Source organism: Rosa rugosa, chromosome 2 (assembly GCF_958449725.1).
Source record: "Rosa rugosa chromosome 2, drRosRugo1.1, whole genome shotgun sequence".
NCBI classification, from domain to species: Eukaryota; Viridiplantae; Streptophyta; class Magnoliopsida; order Rosales; family Rosaceae; genus Rosa; species Rosa rugosa.
The window spans coordinates 55,816,191-55,838,969 of NC_084821.1; the positions used below are offsets into that span (position 1 = coordinate 55,816,191).

Genomic DNA, 22,779 nt, shown 5'->3' on the forward strand with positions numbered 1-22,779 from the left:
GCAGAGGATGGTTATCCTTCCGGTGATCCTAACAGGGAGGCGGGGATGGGAATGGCGACAGATCATGGAGGCATGGAGTTGGGTATGATTGAGCAGGAGTCAGGTTCTCCGAGTGTCGGTGGTCTTCTTGTAGAGAAGGGTAGCCAAGCGATGGATGCAACTCTTGGAATATCGGGGTCCAAGAATATGGGAAGCCCCATAATCCTACAACGCGTACTGGTTGATTTTAAGCAGGCAGGAAGTATGTTCCCTTGGGGACCTAGTCCATCTATCCCTGACAAGGTTTGCTCAGAATCTCTGGCCAAGTTAACTGATTTGGTAGGGACTGGGAGATTAAATTCTAGGGTGGAGTTTTCTTCTTTTCAAGCAGCTCCAGTTGGAAAAAAAACGAAAAGCTGTGCATGCTTTGGAAAGGTTTGGGAAAAAGTATTTAGCCTTTCATGACTCGAAGTTTCAGGTAGAGGCAGAATGTCTCTTTGGTGCTGCAGCATAAGAATGGTAAGCTGATGGTGTCACCAAGAAAGAAGAAGATTGGGAAACCCAAAGGAAGTAAGAACAAGACTAAAGATGTAGTTGAGCAAGAACGGAAGAAGCTTCGAAAGCATAAGCGAAAGGGAAAGTTGAACTTTGAATCAAAGGAGACTGAAATTGCTGGTAAGGGCTTGCCTGTGCAACCGGTGGAGGGTGAGGCCGTGCAGATGGCGATCTCTACTATTGCAGAGGGTGCAGTGGAGGGTACTGTGGAAGGCGTTTTGTCGCCTTCTCCTGATAGTTTAATTTATTTTTTGTTTGGGTCGCAAAAACCAGAGCCTTAGTTGTTTCCCTTTTATGTCTGCTTTGAGGTTTCTTGATTTTTGTTAGAATAAAGGCACGTGGATTTTCTAAAAAGTGGGTGTACTAGGGACTTGTTGGGTTCATATTCTTCTAGAATAGGGATTTCAGGAGTTTTAAGGAACGATTGCTTTCTGTCGACCCCATAGGGATGTTTCGTTCTTGTACTGCTTGCTGAACTTAATGAAAGAGCTGATCTGTTTCCATAAAAAAAAAAAGTATAGGGGTTGGTTCAACCCTGACTGAGTATACAAAAATTAGTTTTAGTGAAATATTAAAAAATACGAACAAAAAATGTTAAAGTTATTAATTATAAGATTGAAATAACACAAATCATGATCGATGATCCATGCAACTTAAAACTGTGCATTTATTTTCAGCCGTCAGATTCACTTGTCTCTCACAGTCTCTTAGGTGAGCAGACCTCTATTTGATCTATTGTTGTTACAATAAGTTTCACAGTATATATAGTTTGACACCATTCATCTCAAAAAAAAAAAAAAAAAGTTTCACAGTATATATTGATAAATATTTAGGACAAGTCTGGGATTATTTCTCAATGAAGATAAAAACTGAAAACCGTACCTTAAAATATTCTCAACGGAGTTAAAGACGGAGAACCCTAAAATATAGTAACAAGAGGCGGCATTTTCGGATCCAAAATTTGTCATATATCTGAACCTCACGATGCAAGGAGGAGTTTATCGAAGACTGCAAAATACATAATCAAAGGGACATTAGCCTTCCCCGCTTGTGTCCGGAAACACAATATCAACACAAATTTTTTTGACTAGCTAGCATAAGTGCAACATCAGCAGAAAATATAGAAGTAGCTGAATTAACTATGAAGAAAAAGAAAGCAGCCAGAAGGAATTTAACAATGCGAACAAGTCCACGCGTGTGGACGAAACAGAAGCAACCAAGTTAGTTGGAGTCTAACTATCCAGTAGAGAAAACTTGTTCTGCTTGTTAGGTTGCATAGTCAAACAGACAGAGATGGATCATTGATACTGATCCATCCTGGTTTGAAAATTGCATGGAATCATGGAATGTATAAGTCGGACTGACTTATCTTAGAGCCACAAAACCATGTCAGAATAAGAAGGACGACCAACCAGAATTATTGCCAACTAAAACTCGGCCAGGTAGCAACACAGCTTCAGCTTTGGTCTTGAATGGCCCCCCCTCAAAGTCTCAAACGCTTCATTTTGGTCAGAGTCTTCGGCTGCTTTGATATGTGTAACTGTCTCTACTCTCTAGCTTTTAGGTTTGGCTTTAATTCTCCTAGAACTGCGGAGCATGCAGTGGACTCGAACCATTAGAGACGTATGCAAATTTTGACAAAAATTTCTGGTAGACCAAAATATTGATGATCACGGGCAAATGTTAATATTCAAAAACTACTTTTGAATGTATTTTAGATATGTTCAAATATTAGTAAGGTCAAGTTACAAGAATTTAAATCCACCGAGTACAACCTAGTATCAAGGAAAAATTGTTATAGCGCTCTTCAATCTTCAACCGAAAGGGAAAAAGAACAACCCTGGGTGATCAATTGGAATCCACATGAGGTGAGCATTGAAGCTCTGGAGCACTGTAGTCTGTAGAACAAGCCAGCCAGTGGTACAAGCATGTGCAGCATCGATGAACTTTGATACATAAATATCTATCACAATTGTTCTTATTTAATTCCAGTATCATTTCATGAAGCAGGGCTGAAGAAACAATTGGCACGCCAGTGAAACAAATCATCGTATCATATTGAATTCAAGTATCATATTATTGAATTCAAAATAATTGCCCAGACAACTCCAAGCCTACGATTTAAACCTACACGAAAATAACACAATCTATAACGGACATAGTGAGAACACACAGATGTATCATGTATACCATCAAGTTCTTTGAGAGGTCTGTCAGTGGGAATCCAACTCCTTGTATACTTGCGTAAATCCAAATCCTTCTGTAACTACCTGTGATGATAGAACACTACATTACTTTTTAGCTTTGGCTGCTCCATTAACATGTTTTGACGCTAAACTATATTTGGATGTACATCTTGTCCTACTTGAAGCCACAAATCATCATCTTTGTCGTCGCCATCCCACCCTACAATGCTTTTTTCGTATTTCAGCAGTATCCCAAACAAGATCTTTCCCTGCATTTCTCGGAAAGTGAATTTATATTAATTCTTGCTGATAAAGATGAAATTAATTAGAATAACATCAGCATTATATTACTTTCATGGCAGACCTTGACTCTCCTATATGATGCTAGAGTCGCCAAAGGTTCATTTGACTTCCGCACTTGTCCAGCTTCATGAACAATGTTGATCATCTGACAACGGTTGCATCCGCCCAAGGACTAGGGAAAAGAAAGAAAGAATCGCCTCCGAAATCAGGAAAAGTAAAACATGTGCGCCCACACACAGAGAGAGCATATAGAAAACGATATTAAGTGTAAAATTTATCATTGGCTATAAAAGCTCAAGAACTTATTTAAGATTTGCACACTATCTGCCATGAAGCCATGTAGGCCAAATAACTACAAACTCGCACCATCATTATCCAACATATCTGATAGAGTTGGCAACAAGTAAAAGTAGGCGGTCATTGGTAAAAGTAATCAGCGTTTTTATGTCAGTCCATGAACTTACTGTGAAATACATATTCCCAATTTTAAGGTTTCTCCATCCATCTTCAGCATATGGTTCACCACCAGATATGACAAGGTTGGGCCGAAATCTCATTGGACTGATTTGACCTCCTCCTGTTCCTTGAGCACCCTTTTGTACATCTGCTATCAATTATTGAGTTGCATAGACTTTCAATATATATATCGGGGGGGGGGGGGGGGGGGGGGAAGATTCTTAAAACAGAAAATGACAACTCAGTTGAAAGGAGCATAGGCATCAATTGTTCCTTATAAATGAAATAGAAGCATACACCTCAATTATTATTATTATTATTAGAAAACTCTGATACATGTAGGTGACTTGGGACTTGGTTAGATAAGTTTGTGTCTTAGTTTGTGTCTTCAGCTAGCTATTGCTTGCTGGGATTCAAGTTTTAACCTTAAAGAAGAAATGTTTGACACCTGTTGACATACATTCACAGTGTATTGGATGGGCTTAACAAAGACTATGAGGTTTGATTATAATCAGGGAGGAGAGAAACACAAAAAAGGAAACGGGTAACTTCTCTAGGATTCCAAGGGACATTTGCATTCACAATAGGAGATAACCCAATACCATCAACTCAAAAAGGTTGTATTCAAAAAAAAAAAAAACTGAAAAAGGTTCAATGTTCCACATCAAAAGTGCTATATTTAACCCGTTATATGACTCAAACAGTACAATAGAAAAACATACTTGTTTTTATTCTGTCGTTGAGGTCAGATACGCTTTCCTCCGATATCAATAAGAACTGAGCTTCATTAGAAAAATTCAACATGCCCTCCATCCTTCTGCACATATCCGTACTTTTGCTCTTATTCAAGCAAAGGTTGTAATTTGAACTAAAACAACGTAATAAGGTGCATGGGCGACCAATGGCATTGCTAAACCACATGTTGATTTCCTTTTCGTAAGCCTGTACTTCATATCTAAGCCAAAAATAAAATACGATATAACCACGACAGCTATGTAACTGTTGTACAATGTACAGGATAACAACAAAAAGAGAATGGTCTAAACAACTCCATAACTAGATTGCATGGAAACCTCAACAGAACTTATTAAACATGTTTTGGTCCAGTACAGCAGATCTTGACGTTTGCTATAAATGCAAAAACTAGGCAATATCCACTTCAACAAATTTGGAAAACTTCAAACAGAAGAAACCAAGTAATTTGCTTTGACATATATCTACATCAATCTGTCTAACATCCAGTAAGCTCTGGTTATATTTTATTTTTTTTCTATTACATCATCATGGTTGGTGCTATTTAAGTATTTATAACTGTAGAATAAATTTCCTATGGTTTCTGTGAGTCTGTGACTTAAACCTGGCCAGACAAGCTGATTAACCATTCTATATCCCTCCTCCAAGTCTTTAGGTCCACGCGACATATCATAAACAAGGCCACTCTAGAAGTAAAGAGTAATAATATATAATTGAATGACAAGCAATTAAAGAAACCAAGTTTAATAATTTACCTCTGGGCATGTAAATTAATCTCTTCTCTCCCACCATTACATGAATTTAACATAAAGTTGATGGGCAGTCTCACTTGGCATCGGGGTGACTCGACAAACAATATTCCCTTATTGAGGTCAATAAAAGTACTTATGAAGCACATTTCAGGGACCTACAAAACGAAATTCAGAAGAGTTTAAAACTTCAATAATAATCATTTCGCACCATGATTAAATAATTGACCTGGACCCACAAGAATGAACTAAATAAACAAACTGGACTAGCACATCAAACCAAATTTACATCCATCTCCAATTCAGTTCTCCCTACAATGGATCAAATTAGTGAACATGGTAGCTTTATAACTAGCTTGCATTTTAAAAGCTGGACATGAAGACTGACACATGGAAATAAGTGGATCTACCACTGTAGTGTCTCCATTGGTCCATCAGTTTGTGTGTGCGTGTGCGCCAATTGAGTTTTGCATCAGAAAACTACTAAATTGGTAGTTCACCTTCTTTTGTGTAAGGATTTCACCACTTAGGCTTGTAAGAACCCATTCCCGATCATGACGCAGACCTGCTCAAATCACAGAAAAGATAATTCAAAATCCTGTTTCTAAAACTCATTCCAAAAAATTAACTGACTAGGCAAGCATGATGCCTTGTAACCTTTGCATCTCTAAATGCAGTAGGCAAGTTGAATAAATTAAAATTAAGAAATATTAAATAATGGTACTTAATGCTATTAATCAAAGGAAAGGAAAAAAAAAAAAAAAGGTGCTTGTTATCTGATACGGCAAAGATTACCAGAACTGCTCAGAGGCCAACTTTCCACATTGAATCCTGCACATGATTTTATTGGGTAGACAGTAACAGACTTCAAAGAGTAACTGCCTGCCTCTAATCTGCTTTCAGGACCTACAATTTATTAAAAAAGAAAATAAGATTTCCTGAAAAGTGCCTGTGCGTGCAACCCATGTACAAAGGAAGAGAAAAGTTCAGAGCAAAGAATCCCTGTAGGGTTGAAGCAAACTATTCCCTCTTTTATTTCTCAATATTACTGTGCAGAAGAAACAGTAAAGAAATTTTGGTTCAATAATGCATAGTTATTAGTACTCCCAGTTCTTTTCCTCCCATATTACCAAAAAGTGAATAGAAGGCACTCCAGGTAGATGTGGTAACAGAAATTATGATTGATACAAACAAAGAGAGCTCAAAAATTTGACTTCACAAGACACGATGGTAGGCAATTCAAAGTCAAATTTACACCATATCACACCGAAGCACAAAAGCACAAAGCAATATATAAATTAACCTTATTCAGAAAGGGGATGAACCTTGCTTTATTTGATACCCATTTCCAGTCCCATTTGATAATGCTACAAAGGAACTTGTCACAAAATCAATAAATATCTGCATACCATCAAAATAAGAGAAAAGAAAATTAGAGGACTAGCACCAAATGGCCAGTTTAGTTTAATTTTTTCTTTTCTTCTCTCTTTTGCTAAGTGTATGAAAATATTTCTTCTCAAAAAAAAAAAAAATAAATAAATAATTAAAATAAAAGAAGAAAAGTGTATGACAATAATATATCTCCATCTAAACATCGAATATGAAAGACAATTCTTAATTTTAATTTTACCGAAAAGAAACATGTTGTGGTGAGGTCTTCACAGTAGCTTAATCATAAGATTGGAAAGACATGCAGCATCACTATTTACTAAAATTTTGACCGAACCCTGGTTTTCAGTGTGGCTTAGAACGTACCTTAACATCTTCAAATGTTGACATATAACCAAAGGATACTCTCACAGCTCCTGTAGGTTTTCCATGAATAATGTCATTATCATCCCAGCAAACATGGCCAGCCTGATAAGAATATTTCATAATCTCAGCAGAATCCCTACACATAAATGCCATATAGTGGAGCAGTCAAATTGTATAGAAGTCATCGACTAAATGAACAGTAAGAAGGACCTCAATGTTTGAAAGAAGTTCAGAGTGAGACAAGCCTAGATATTTAGCACATGCACCGGGATTGCAAAAGCATCCTGTCTACAATGAAAACAAGATACCAAAAGCAGAGTTCCATTAGTAACCTCTCTCTCCTTCAACCAGATTCTATATCAGACATATCTAGTGATATGCATGCAAAATGTGAAATAACAATAATTAATGCGTGTATATAAAACAGAAGAATAATTTTGAATAATTCAAACTAGAAGTCTGTTTTAGCGAGCTTGATGCAAAAAGGAAAAATATATATTCCACGGAGTTGAGACCCCAAGGAACTGCAAAGAGATGCTGGATGCAGTCAGTGGTAGATGAATGAAAATCTATAGGATACATGACCAAAGAACAACATCACAAGATTATAAAAGTTTCACATAAAGTCCAGATATCTGTTGTACCAGAACTGAACACTAAATCACTCCTGCGGTTAAACACCAGTCCACCAGAATTCAAGTCTCAAGATATCCAGCAAGATATTTAAGAATAGCTATACCATACTTTCCCCCTTGAACATAACAAGCATAACCACCCTCCACAGCTAAGTTCAATAATGCACCACTCCCACCTTTTGTCTAATGCTAATACACAAAATTATATGAAGAGGTGGTGACCACCGTTTACTTACTAGAATAAAGCTGGTCATCAACTTATTGAAATCCGAACTAATTTATTTTATTGGAGAAGTAATGTTAACTTGTAAGTTGTAACAACTTTTGTGGCTCAGGGTCACCTATCATTCGTAACTAGAGATAAAAAACTAATCCCATCTTGTCACTTCTTTCGGTAGGCCATATATTTTTTCATTGGCATGCAACAATAAAACAATGACAGAAATTCAACTGTACATATTAAGAAGAAGAAAATAATGCCTACAGAACATCTCTTGAATTTTACCCGTAACTGAATTCCAGATAAAGATGCCAGTTTTTCAACTTCACGGTATCCATACCAAGTGCCATCCGACCTTTTCAAGTTGAATGAGACTGTTGGACCAAATCCACGACATAATGCCTGATACAGAAAAGTTGCAAGATCAACCAAAGCGAAAAAACATAAAATAAAGAGATTATGTGGGTCCAATCAGCATTCCTTAATAAGTCATAATGTTGTGCAGAGTATCAGATAGGAAACCCAAACTGCTGAAGAATTGATACAGTATTATTACACTTCAACTGTAGGCCAAACAGACTTATTAAGTTAACTAGACTTGCTGGAAATAGAGACGCTTTCTTATTACCAAACTAACCAAAGAAAAGGAACTCTACTTTTGGTTGACTGGCATAACTACGAGATGATGCATTCAATCACTTAACAAATGTTGCAGATTTACTAAACAAAAATAATAATACACACGCATTAAATTAGAAGTTAACCTTTGACATGCCATAAAGTGTGCAAACCTTGGCTCCATTTTCATGCCTCAAAGCCAGGAGCTTCTTCCTTACATACAAGGCAAGTGATGCTGTATGCCTAAGATGTGACAAGGTCATGCATAGTTAAAAGTTATCTCTAGGCAATGATGGTTTAAGTAAACTATGAAAATGAAGAAGTATGCAAGAGAGCTTTCTTTTTTGCACAATTTGATTTTCTTGACCTTGGATGAAAATTATGAGCAAAAATGGAAGTCTACATGAAATGGGATCCACAAGTAATTGTGAAGCAGCCAAATATTACCTACCGAGATATGGCAGATACAGTCAGTGAATTCAGAATTTTGAACCCATGTTGAATAGATGCTATGCTCAGGTATGAAATGGTGCCATCCTCAAACAGCTCTTCCACACTTTTTCTTCTTTTAACGAAGTCGATGTCAGCAATTGAGGCAGCAACTGTGCCTGTATCATTCTTACAATTATCAACTGCAGAACTATACCAACTACTAATAGCAAATTAGATATCTAAGTGCAAACCTCCACTGAAGTAAGTTTTCTTCAGTACTCTAGCAGCATCTGTGGAATTGAAAAGTGATATATAATATTAGAGAACCATATACCATATTTCGATATGGACGACACACTACAAAAACTTAGTGGAAATCAGAGGAAACGACAACATCTGTTTAAGTAACTACTTGTAATGACGTAAGACTAGTGGAATACAGTCTTCAAACAATTTCAAAATAACAAAAATGATATAAGCTTAACACAATCTTCAATTTTACTATATCACCTCCATTTAAGACAAACCGAACTGTATGCTAAATTGTCAACGATAGTCCATATTATTAGCAAGTAGCAACAGTCTAGACTAAAGCGAATTACAAAGACTAAACACCAACCAAAAAAAAAAAAAAAAATCAAGAGAGAGCATTTTACAGATAATAAGGCAATACCATGTCAGCAATAATATAAGACTATAGAAAACTACTAACACCACCATCATATAGTATAAGGAAATATCATTGGATGTTTACCATTTCGAGCAATGAGTGCGCCAAGTCCAGTTGGATAACCAAATAGCTTAACGAGAAACATGCAGAGAACAAAGCATCAGTGCAAAAGGTATCTATGTATAAAGACAAACTCCAAAAGGAAGCATCCAACTTACAATATATACCTTATAGAAAGATATAACAACAAAATCTGCCGGATACAGTGATAAATCTGGTGGTTCTGTGGCAAATCCTTTTGCAGCATCAATCAAGACCATCCAGCGGCCACTTTTTGGATAAGAAGAAATAACAGAACATATCAAATGCATATTCAAATGAATGAAGAGTTTTGAAAATGTAATTCCTCTTTACAACCAGATACATCAATATAAACCATAAAGCACACTCAAGTACATAGACCCTGCTGTCTCTCTAACACAGCCATATAAAGATTGATCATCAGCATAAATGAGGGTTTAACAGTCAGGTGGCTACAAAATTACGGAAATTCTGGAATACAGTAGTATGACTGTCATACTTGCAAAATGGAGAGCCTTCCATAATTCTTTTGGGATCTTCTTTGATTATCTTCACCAAGTCAAGGCTGAATCGTAATCCTGAGAAATTGCACTCTGACGGGAAAGCGAATAAGTTATATGCACCACCTGCAACAGGTAAAATATCAATATGCAACTTTCAGCAACATGATCATGTATCACAAAACTTCACAAGTATGAGAATAATTTAAATTTAATTAACTTCTTTTAAAGCCCAACATTTTCTACAGCAGCCTGCAGCCATAAAGACACTAACAACAACAATAACAGATAAAAGCATCAAAATACCATAAGCTTTATTCATTGAAATATATAGTTGGTCTTAAATCCTTAACTTTCAACAACTGAATTCTTCCAGATTCAGACAGATGAAAGTAAAAACAACAATAACCTATAATGACATCAAAATACCATAAGCTTTATTCATTGTAACATAAATTTAGTCTTCAATCCTTAACAAGAACTGAACTTTCATAAGAATAGGACAAGTTCAACCATGCATTCACGATCCCTTCGTTTCAGACCCCCAAAAGAACCCCATCATTACAAATATCCCTGCATAAGCATTCATCAAACCCTTCTAGTTTATACCAATAGTCCTGAAAACCGCCATGGGGAAACCAATGGAACCATGGGACTTCCCAACATTCATTAGAATAATTTAATAACTCAGAATAAATCCATAGCTCAGCCAAACAATCTGAACCTCCCTCCCCCTCACTGAACTCATGAATATCAGTGTGCACACAAATACATACATATATGCGCGCGCGCGTGTGTGTGTGTGACACAATCATAAAAGAATGCCACGAAATGCAATGAGATATGACTTCTAATCATTTATCCATCAAATATCAGATGTGTCCACTCATAATTACCTGTTGGTTCCTCCTCCATAGATCTAGCTTTATTTCTTCTCTGTACTTCGTGCTGCAAGACCCTCATGGATGGTACACTACCACCTGATACTCCATGAAGCACATGCTCTTCAATATCTATTGCAGAGGCTGCAGCGCCTTGACCAAGAGCATATCTAAATGAAATTAAGGGTTACACAAATATGGAATCACGAATCACAGACTTTTAAGGTGAAAGAGAAAAATAAAGAATATTGACTCAAATGCAGTCTCTCTCCCTCCCTCCCTCCCTTCCCCCAAGATTTTGTTCTATACAATGAAATTTTGTGAGCTGCTTATCAACAATGGGTACGCAAGGAGACACAAAGCTTAGTTAATTCAAGGTTTTTAGTCTGACCAGTGTCTTTGATTTTTGGGAAGTATCATGATCATCTAATAAGAAGGGTTTCAATTTTTAAGTTAAAAATTGAAACAAAAACTATCTAATGATTACTATCTGAAGAAGATGATGATGGAGTGAAGCATGGTAGGATACTCTCTAATCCCAAGGACACTGTTGTGATTCTCTGTCGTGTATGTAAAACAGCTCTGAGAGCTCCAAGGAAAGGCCTCCCCTACAAGCTTCAGTGCAGCTGTTGCCCCAGAAGTGAATATGCAGCTGTATTCTTTTGGTGATGCTTTACAGTAGTCGAGGACCTATACGAGTGTAACACCAGAGGCTATTTCACATACTACTCAATATACGAACTTTGTTTCAAATCACTTCGAATAAAACCAAGAAGAAATTATCACAATGAAGCTTACTAGCAAATACCTATTCAGACAAAATCTACAGGTCAATAAATTTCCACTATTTATCCAAATACTCGCAAAAATTTTTAAGTCCTAGCATCAAAAGTAGCAACAGATGACATATCATACCTGTTGGCGGGCTTCCCTTACAATGTCACTTGTGGCAGAACTGGTATCACTTTGGCTATCTAACTTTAAATTAAGGAACTTGATGAAACCAATCATGAGTCAAGAGCAATAACACAAACACCAACCATAAAGCATACAAATTCCAAATTCTACTCCAGAATCCCACTAAGAATCTAACAGAACAAAACCATTTACTTCACACGTAATAGGATACGTGGGTTTCCATACACATTGACATTTAAATCCTTAAAGATTGCTTCCAGCTGCAACTCAGAGTACAAAGTAGCCCCAGCATGATCCAAGTACACATTTCCTGCATTTCCCAAGTGGGCCAAATCCAACAACATCAATAACCAAAACCCAGTTTTCCCCAACTCAAAACCAAACCAGTAGAATTCAAAGACTGAAACTTTTCCAGCTCAATTTTTCAGGGGAAGCAATCAGAGAAGAAAAGGTGTGATTTTTTTAAGTTAATTAAAAAGAAGCGCACCATCTAATCGCTTAAACTCGGTTGCTCGGATTTCGTCGATGGATTTGGGGCCGTTGGGGTATCCATAGTGCTCCCCAAACTCTCTGAGAAACTCTTCCTTGCCTGCATCCATGTGTAGTAGAGAAAGAAACAGAGTGAAAACGTTATAGAGCGGTTTTGGTCTGTCTGGTCCAACGATTCTGTTTGGTCAAACCACCTTACCATACTAAGGAGGTTTGGTGTGGACTGTATGCATTTGAGTCTAGGCACGGAATGTATAGTCCAATCTGAGTCTTGGACTTCGTCTGGTTGTTTTGTTTTTTGGATTAATTCCAGTTTACCCACTTCAACTTTGGGGCAATCTTCATTTTAGTCCCTGTTCTTTTAATTTCATCAGATACACCCCTGAGCTTCCAAAATTAATCAACCGTGTCAGATTTCGTAAATTTTGTCCAAATTTTCCGTCAACTGGTGACGTGGCAGGAAATGGTGGGAGAAAGTCGATAATACCCCTGGTGACCGTTTTCCCTCCTCTCGACGTGCATCCCCAGAAAACTTTTCATCCCCAAAAATGTTTTCATCCCGAAAAACCCTAAAATTGTATCTATTACGCTCCCATTACACTAATTCAGTCAAAACCATCTCTTCCATTACGCCCCCATGACAGTCCCGAAAATTGAAAACCCTAACTGAACCCAGATTACGGTTTCGATTATAACTTCGTTTTCAAAATACCCACCCCAATCTCTAGTTCAAGGTTGAAGGCACATGGCTGGTAATGAGATTGAAGAGTGGGTACCCAGAACGGAAGAAGGAGGCGATGAAATCCCCCATTACGGTGAGTTTCGAACAACAAATTGTGTGTTAGAAATCGTGATTAATGGTTTAGGGATTTAGGTTGGTTGATTTAAGGGCTATGTGGACCTGTTGGGTTGAGATTCGAAGCTTTTGATTTGGGTGTTTCGAAGCTTCTGATTTGGGGGTTTCGAAGCTTCTGATTCGGGGGCTTCGAAGCCTCTGATTCGGGAGTCTTGAATCCTCTAATTTACGGGTTTCGAAAATTTCGAGAATTTTTAAGAATTTCGAAAATTTTCATTTTGGGGTTTCGATGATCTATGAGATTTAGGGTTTAGAAGCTTCTTATTTTGGTGGTTTCGAGTTATGGTTTGGGGTGATGTTTCTGTTAGAGCCACTGCACTGCACTTTGGTTTATATATGTATGTATTGAATCTGGGTTGGTGGGATTTAGGGTTTCTTTATCGAATTTTTGTCTTCTTGTGTTTATTACTTACAGAAATTGTGATTAAAGTAAGAGTGATATGCATGTGGACCTTGTTGGGTAGCTGAAATACTACAGTTTGTGTCTTGTTGTGTTTAATACTCTATCTTTCAAAAAGTGGTGTTGCAGTCCAAAAGAGTGTTAGTGCTGTTGTGGTCCAAAAGGGTGTTAGTGCTGTTGTGTTTAATACTGTATCAACCTGTTTTTGAATTATTGTTTATGGAATAAATGGCTGTCTGTGCTGCTGGTTAATGTTTCCTTAAGGATGCTAACTGTTGGTTATGTTTGTCATGCAGTAAATTGTGATTTATTCACAGTCAAAATGTACCATGGTGGAATCATAAGGGAGAACAAATATGTAGGGGGAAAAATTAGCTACTATGACAATGTGGACAAGGACAAGATGTCCCTAATTGAGGTGGATTCTATGGTGAGAGGGATAGACCCTGCATATGTTGGAAGGAGGATGGACTACTGGTATTCAATTGGGAGTGAAGATGATGCTCTGACCAAGCTTTCCACAGACTTTGATGCCATACAAATGTGTTGTTGTGTACCTCAGATCAGGTTGGTAATCATCTACTTAGATCATTTAGATCTGCATGACGACTACCAATCTGATGGGGATGATGTCGAGATGTTTGATGATGAACCAACTGCATGGGGGTATAGTCAAGCCGGTTCAACAGGGGTGGTGATTGAAGAACTTCCTGATTCACCAAAGAGGAAGTGCTGTGTAAAGATCGAAGAGTTGCCAGATTCACCTAAAAAGAAGCCTGACGTTATGAAAGGAGATCCAAAGTTAGGACGTCGGGTTAAAGTATGTGCAAACAGAAAAAAGGCTGTGGGAATTGTGATTAGAGAGGTCGAAGAAGAGGTTCCAACTCAAGCAAGCAAGGCTGCAGTATGTGACAGCAAAGACAAAGGGAAACAAAAAGTTGTAGAACAGCAAGAAAGAGAAGATTATGAAGCTGAGATGTTTGAGGACTTGGTAGACATAGATGTCAATGATGCAAGGTGTTACATGGACCCTATGAGCAGTGAAGATGATGCTAGTGAGGATGCAGACTATGATCCATGTAGGGATGATGAAGACTATGCTAATTATGGTGTTGATGATGACTGGTTAGATTATGTGGAATGTGAAGAGAGTGTGGACAAGCATGAGCAAGCTACTGAGGATGTAGGAACAACTGCTGGAGATAGGAAGGGAAAGAAGAAAGAGGCAAAGTCATATGAGCAAGCTAGTGTTGGAACAAGTGTTGATGTGGATGAGAACATGGAGGTTGAAGATAATGAGCCAATGTATGGGGCTCTAGACTCTGATGAAGAGGGGATTGGTCATGAAGCAAACTCAGATGATGAGGGAGATGATATGCGCCGGTTTCCAGAGTTCAACTCCAAGACAGACATGGGGAACCCTCAGTTTTGTAAGGGTATGAGGTTTGCATCTGCTAAGATATTGAGAGCTGCTGTAAGGGAGAAGGCAATACAAAAGGGTTGGGAGGCCTTGTTTGTGAAGAGTGATAGAGTGAGGGTGAGGGTGATTTGCAAAGCAGAAAACTGCCCCTTCGAGCTGTATGCCTCTAAGATGCAGCATGAAGACACTCTAATGATCAAGACATACAATGGTCAACACAACTGTGCAAGGGTGCTAGATAATAGCATGGTTAGGACCCCTTACCTGACTGAAAAGTTTATTGATCAGATAAAGCTTAACCCTGATTGGTCCACAGGTAGTTTCCCCAAGACTTTATCAATTTAATTCAATGCCTTTACTTACTTTTTTTTTTTTTTTTTTTTTTTTTTTTACAATAGCACACTAATGCCTTTAACCCTTTTGTGACACAGAATCTCTAGCCCAAACTATGTCAGCAAAAGTGCAAGCAAGAGTCTCAGTTCAGCAAGCATATAGAACCAAGAAGGCTGCATTGAGTATACTTGAGCGATCACATGCAGAGCAGTATTCAAGGGTGAAGGACTATGCAGCAGAGTTGAAGAGGGTTGATCCAAGCACAACAGTCGACATCCAATGCGACTACAATAACCCTGGCCAGAAACCTATTTTCAAGCGGATGTATGTTTGTCTGGGTGCACTGAAGAAGGGATTTAAAGCAGGCTGTAGGTCATTGATAGGACTAGATGGTTGTCATCTGAAGAGTCCTTATGGAGGTCAACTTTTGTCAGCGGTTGGAGTGGATGCTAACAATAGTACTTGGGTAGTTGGTTATGCAATGGTGGAGCAGGAGTGTAAGGATAGTTGGATATGGTTTCTGGAGTTGTTGGCTAATGACTTGGACATTAGGAGTGATGGAGCTGGGTGGACGTTTATATCTGATAAACAAAAGGGCCTTTTACCAGCATTTGAGGTGGTTTTGCCAAGTGCGGAGCATAGGTTCTGTGTAAGACATTTATGGACGAATTTCAACAAGAAGTTTCCAGGGAAAGCTTTGAAGGACCAATTATGGGCCATCGCAAAGTCAACCACAATGGCTTACTTTACTAAGGAGATGGTCCTAATGAACCAAATGGAGCCAGGGGCTTATAACTATCTCACAGGTTTGTAATGCTACCATTATTATCGCTTCATGTTCTATATATTCTTGACATTGAATTTTCAATACATTAACTGCCAATGTTGTGCGTTTTGTAGAGCCTGAAAGACCTGCAAAGCACTGGTCTAGGTCACATTTCAACACAGTGCTTAAATGTGACATTCTACTCAACAATCTCAGTGAAAGCTTCAATGCCTTCATACTGCCCGCAAGAGTCAAACCTGTAATCAGCATGTTTGAGGAAATGAGGATCAAGTTGATGAAGAGGATTCACATTAGGAGGGACAAGATGATGAAGGTTCAGGATACCATCTGCCCCAAACCAAGAGAAATACTGGAGAAGAACAAAGTGAAAGCTGCCACAGACTGCATCCCATTTGGTTCAGGAAGCTCAAAAATCGAAGTGGAAAGCATTGGAGGAGCAAGATATATAGTTGATATTGAGAGAAGGAGTTGTGCTTGTAGGAGATGGGATTTGAGTGGGATCCCTTGCAAACATGCTGTATCTGCCATCCACTACATGAGGGAAAAACCTGAGGATTATGTTGATACAGCCTACTGGACAAAGACATACTTGGCCATCTACTCAAACACCATCAGCCCTGTAAATGGAATGGATCTTTGGGAAAGGACTGATGATGCTGCAATTCTTCCTCCTCAGTACAACAGACAGCCTGGTAGGCCAAAAACCAAGAGAATTAAGGATTCACAAGAGAAAGCTACTGAGGGAACCAAGTTGGGAAGAGTGCAGAAATCATTGAAGTGCAGCAGCTGTGGGGTTTTGGGGCACAATGTGAAGACCTGCCATAGGCACTTGCCACCTAAGGAGAAGATGAGCAAAAAGAGGAAGCTAGACACTAGAGAGGACACCTCATCTAAATCCAAGGTATTTCAAGTTTAGGATATTTTTGCTTTCGAATGTTCAACTTTTTTATATCTGTAATATGACAACTGTACATTTGAATGTAGGCTAAGGGAACCAAAAATCCTCCTCTGACAAAGAACGAGCTTAGGGCCAAAGTTATACAGAAAGCAGACAAGATGAAGGTAATTTGTTGGGGCTGTGTGTTGGAATTATTCTATGTTTTGGTTATTGTGGTTTCTGTAAATTGTAGTGGCTGCTGAGCTGAAAAACCAAGGTTTCTAATTTGTGGTTTAATGTGGTTTAATGTCTTACTGTAGAAAAAGAGGGATGCACAGAAGGCAGCAGCTTTTGCTGCTGCAAAATCAACCACTGCTAAAGCAGCAACAAAATCGAGCACAGCTTCAACCACTACCCGTGCTGCTACTTCAACACCAACAAGATCATCACAGAGAATTAGAGCTGGAAAGGAGGCTGGAAAATAGACCTAGAAGGCTGGGATTAGCAAGCCAGGTTATTTTATATCAATTGATGAAGTGTTGCATTATTTTGTGCAACCTTGTGCTGTGTCACAAGGTTGCTGGCTCTAATCTTTTGTTATGATGATTAGAGCTAATCTGGACAAAGCAACTATTTCCAACTTCTTTTTTTGTTGTTTGGATGTAAAACAGTGAAATGCATCTTTATTGGCTGCTAATTCCCCAAACTATGTCAGTATTATTCCTATTATTAATGAAGAGTAGGTTGTTTTATTTTACAGCTTTTTAAACTCTATGTTTGGTTATTACAATATCAGTGTTCATATGCCCAGCTTAACCCAAAAAAGTGAACTTTTCTTCCTCCTATCTGAATATGTAATAAAAGATGCTCTTTGGAGGGAAAAAAGTATGGTTGTATTTGATTATTAGGATGTTTTTTGCTTTTGTTGGTAAAAGATACAAAATGTCCATTTTGCCCTTCTTGTGGGCCCGTTTCTCCCACCCATTTCCTGCCACGTCAGCAGTTGACGGAACAGTTGGACGGAATTTACGAACTCGGGCACGGTTGATTAATTTTGGAAGCTCAGGGGTGTATCTGATGAAATTAAAAGAACAGGGACTAAAATGAAGATTGCCCCAAAGTTGAAGTGGGTAAACTGGAATTAATCCTTGTTTTTTTTATATTACATCAAGGAACTCAAAATTATAACAATCAGAGTACTTTTCACTTACAAAATGGAAGATTAATGCCTAGGTGTGTGCAAAATGTGGTACAAACAGGCAGAATTGGACGAAACCGACCGATAAAATATTATTTGATTCATGTTTTTTAGCTTTAAAAATTGAAAACCGGTTCGATGCCGGACCAAACCGTGTATGAACTGAGTTAGAGTGGTTTTTATTATGCTTTAGCAGCAGTAATCGAGTCGACCGGTATGTTGTAAATATAATAATACGCATACAACGTACATATATATTATATATTCATTTGTCTGGTCTGTTTTAAATAAATTCTAAATCTCCAATTATATCTTTCTTCACAAATGATATACTACTATATTGGATCCAAGGCCTAGAACCCTAGTATATAATCGCTACAATTTCTTTGATTCTCTCACATCGCATCTCTCAATCTTTTATTCTCTGCCTTCTCAGTATATTGTCTCTCACCAAACCTTTGATATTGACATAAGCTTTGATATTTTACCATGCATGAATTTTTCATAAACCGTAAGTTGATATTATATAGGTTGAAACCGCCCAACGGACCGAATCAGACCATCTTTAATTCTACTGGATTGAATCGGGTTGAACTTATTTTTTTTAATGACCAGTATCCAAAATGCCTAGACTGCTCACTTTACCATATAGACAGTTTGAAGTCGATGCCCAATCCGTGTGCAGCCTTACTAATGTCGTTAGACCAATTGGTGCTAGACGGTTTTGTTTGGTTCTGAAATTCATGAGAAGGTAATTTCTTTATTTTTATGGAGATGAAAAAGTTATTCTTTTGATGTACTTTCCTTTTTGTTGTTTCTTTAAAAATAAAAAAGTGGTTATCCCTTTATTATTTCCATAAGTAAGGGAAGTTCCATTTGTAGGACTGCATGAGCACTATAAGTGGTGATATCTAGACAAACTTTAGAAAAAATACAAAGATTATTGGTGAGAGAGATGTACCACGTACCACTACTACTTCTTCGAGATTTTTATAATTTGCAAAGGTAAAGTTGGACATATATAACATTTCCCTTTTTATTTGTGAGATAGAGTGAGACGTGTTCTAATTGGGTCATTTGAAGTTAGTGGTTTCGATGCAAAGTTCTTGACACCAAAACTTTTAGAAATTTATGTTTTTTTATTGACATTTACTACTTATGACAGGTATACATAATTGAAATGAAGAAATTTATGAATCAGACGGAGAAAGAAAGAATTTGTATTGGAATAAATAATTCTCATCACCTTGTTTACTTTTTTTTGAAGTAAATATGAAATTGTATTAATGATTCATACGATTACTATCGTACTGTAGGGCATCCATATGAATGTCAGAATCAAAACCAAGACCTGCTAATCTATGAGCAACATGGTTAGCAGTTCTATAAGTATGATGAACACCTATAGACTGCAATTCACCTAGCAAACCTTTAATATCTTCAACAATAGTCCCCAAAGAAGATAAATCTTGGTCCTCTTCTGTCACAGCCTCTAAACAATCACTCATTAAAGCAATATTGGACAAACCAAGTGCCTGGATGATCTCCAACCCAGATTTAATAGCAAGCAACTCAGTATGATAAGCAGAAGACACATTAGGCACCCTATACGCAAAGCCAGCGATAAACTCACCCTTCTCATTACGCAGAACACCTCCTATGCCTCCATGTTGTAATGAAGAAACATAAGCACCATCAACGTTCAAGCACAACATACCAACCATGGGAGGGGACCAGTATGTTGTAGCTTTTGTCCTCTTGTAGGTTACCGATGTCATGCTTCTGTTAGCTTGAAGAAACTCTTCATACCAAGCCATAGTACAAGCAACAATTACTGGTGCTTGTTTAACATTATCATTCCATAGTTTATCATTTCTGTTCTTCCAAAGCCCCCATAGAATCATCAGCAACTTAGAAAAAATTTCTGATGAGAGACTGGAAGCCTGTTCTAGTAACCATTCCTTGAAAATAAAAGAAGGAGTAATAGGAACCTGAATGGAAAAAGGAGGAGATGCAAGGATTTTCTGTGCAGTAGGACAACCACAAAGCACATGTCCAACACTCTCTAACTGGTGTGAACAAAGCAAACAACCCATATCACCAGTATAGCCCTTCTTGCTTAAACTCTCTCTTGTTGGTAGCACATTGTGACATGCTCTCCAGATACAAATAGAAACCTTCCCGGGGATATTAACTTTCCATAATGACTTCCAAAGAGTACTGAAAGGGTCACCAAGAGAGGAAGAAGCAAAGAAATCCCCCATCACCATATTCCTAGCTACAAAATAGGCAGATTTAGTAGAAAACCTGCCTTTCTTCTCAAACTTCCAACTCAGGCGATCTCTCCTATCTCTGCTACTGAGAGGAATACACAAAATGGCATCAACAACTTCCTGAGAAAATAGAGGTTGCAGAACATCCAACCTCCAACTCCTAGTAGCTGCATCAAACAAAGAAGAGACAGACTCAATGTCACAAGCAAACGGTCTGCGCAAGTGATGATGAGAAATGTTTGGAATCCACTGATCATTCCAAACATTGATTGAGGTGCCCGTGCCAACCTGCCAAAGTAAACCAGCCTGAAGCACAGTTCTAGCTTCCATAATGCTTCTCCATGCAAAGGAAGGGAAATCCCCCATATCCGCATCCAGAAAAGAACCAGTTGGAAAGTATCTAGCCTTAAGCAATTGAGACAATAATGAGTTAGGATTAGTGATTAGCCTCCACCCCTGTTTTGCAAGCATAGATAAATTATGGGCATGCAGATTCTTGAAGCCTAGACCTCCCTCACTTTTAGACAGACACATCCTTTCCCAAGACCTCCAATGAATTTTGCGATTAGAATCTGAACCTCCCCAAAAGAATTGAGCACAAAGTTGATGCAAATCGTCACAGAGACCTTTAGGAAGCATATAACAACTCATAACATAAGTTGGAATAACTTGAGCCACAGCCTTAATTAGAATCTCCTTACCAGCAGAACTCAAGATTTTGGTGCACCAGCTGATCAGCTTCTTTGTCAGTCTTTCCTTTAAGTAAGAGAAAATTGATGTTTTTTATTTCCCAACATGAAGGGGTAGCCCTAGATATCTGCCATGATCCTTAACACATTGCACCCCTAAAATAGAAGCTAAATTACCTTTGACATCAGGATGCACATTCTTACTGAAAACAACACTGCTTTTATCCAGGTTAATCTTTTGACCAGAAGCACGCTCGTAAACATTCAGGATGGACTTGAGGGTAGCACATTCTGAAACAGATGCTTCCCCAAATAGAAAACTATCATCTGCAAATAACAAATGATGAACAACTGGGGCCCCAGGACTCATACGCAACCCTTTCAGTGATCCCTGAGAGACTGCATGAGAGATAAGAGAAGAAAGGCCTTCAACACACAAAATGGATAAGTATGGAGAGAGAGGGTCCCCTTGTCTAATTCCTCTGGATGGAGTAATGTAACTTGTAGGTGTACCATGTAAAAGAATAGAATAGCGCACTGTTCTAATAGAACATAGAACAGTATCAATCCACTTCTGCGCAAAACCCATCTTAGATAAAATAGCAGTCAGAAAAGTCCACTCCAATCTATCATAAGCTTTACTGATATCTAACTTGAGAGAGAAGAAACCCTCATTCTGATACCGAAGCTTATGCATAAAATGAGAAACCTCAGAGGCAACCAAAGTGTTATCAGATATCAAACGACCTGGAACAAAGGCACTTTGAAGAGGGGAGATGATTCCAGGTAGTAAGACGTTCAATCTGTTAGCAAGAACCTTATAAGCAATTTTATACACCACATTACATAGAGCAATAGGCCTGAAATCAGCTGCAATCTTAGGCTCTTTAATTTTTGGAATAAGAGTCAAATGAGTAAAATTGCTCTCAGAATCCAGAATACCTGTGTTTAAAAAAGTTTTCACCGCTAAACACACATCGTGCTGAACAATAGCCCAGTGCGTCCGGAAAAAAGCAGGAGACATACCATCAGGTCCGGGTGATTTAGATGGATGCATCTGAAACAAAGCCTTCTTAATTTCCGCATCTGAATATGCAGCTAATAGAGAAGAATTCATATCATTATCAACACATGGTTGAATCTGTTCAAGAACTACCTCCAAAGCTGCAGAATCAGAACCCTCTGAGCGAAAGATATTTTCATAATAATCAACAAAAATTGAGGCTACCTGAGCAGGATCAGTTTGCCATTGCCCTGACAAATCAGTGATATATACCGACCACCTTATTACGGCTACGTCTGTTAGAAGCTTTCCTGTGGAAAAAAGCTGAATTACGGTCCCCCTCTTTCAACCATAATACTCTAGACCGCTGGCGCCAATAAGCTTCTTCCAAGGATAGAAGTTCGTTATACCTAAATTGAAGAGCTTTTTGTTGTTCAAAGTGAGAAGGATCAAACGGAAGTTTCATCAACATATCCATCTTAGATTGCAAAATTAAATTTCATAATGCTCCAAGAAAGAAGAAGGATATAAATCAAGACTCTTGACAATCAAAATATTTCTAGTCAAAGAAAATAAGCTACAAAGGATGAAAGTCTAAACATGATATGTTTTCGGTTCATGTAGCCTTCGAGAAAAAGCGGTACAAACCAATCTCTTTATTACATCAAAGGACCCAGCAATCTTTAGGCTGCATAGTAGTCATCATAAGAAGCCAAAGTATTAGAAGTTTATACAAAATTGAAGTAGATTCAATACTTTGACA

General features: G+C 38.1%; 1 protein-coding gene across 2 annotated transcripts; it reads right to left on the minus strand.

Annotated features, from left to right (window-relative positions):
• Positions 1–2,570: 2,570 nt before the first annotated feature.
• Positions 2,571–12,422, minus strand: LOC133728583 (molybdenum cofactor sulfurase). 2 transcript variants are annotated; one of them, XM_062155996.1, is made up of 22 exons: positions 12,179–12,422; positions 11,903–12,001; positions 11,689–11,747; positions 11,303–11,463; positions 10,789–10,943; positions 9,892–10,018; positions 9,539–9,641; positions 9,396–9,441; positions 8,893–8,931; positions 8,661–8,817; positions 8,356–8,452; positions 7,877–7,993; positions 6,947–7,024; positions 6,737–6,838; positions 6,307–6,382; positions 5,777–5,887; positions 5,482–5,546; positions 4,988–5,139; positions 4,202–4,434; positions 3,488–3,630; positions 3,085–3,195; positions 2,571–2,989 (listed from the first exon to the last, which is right to left on the minus strand). In XM_062155996.1, exons 1-22 carry the CDS (start codon positions 12,288–12,290, stop codon positions 2,867–2,869), a joined length of 2,466 nt encoding a protein of 821 aa, XP_062011980.1. In that variant the 5' UTR covers positions 12,291–12,422; the 3' UTR covers positions 2,571–2,866. The 2 variants fall into 2 exon arrangements, with proteins under 2 accessions (XP_062011980.1, XP_062011981.1); XM_062155997.1 differs by having other exon boundaries at positions 3,488–3,627; positions 12,179–12,421.
• Between the last annotated feature and the right edge of the window lie 10,357 nt (positions 12,423–22,779).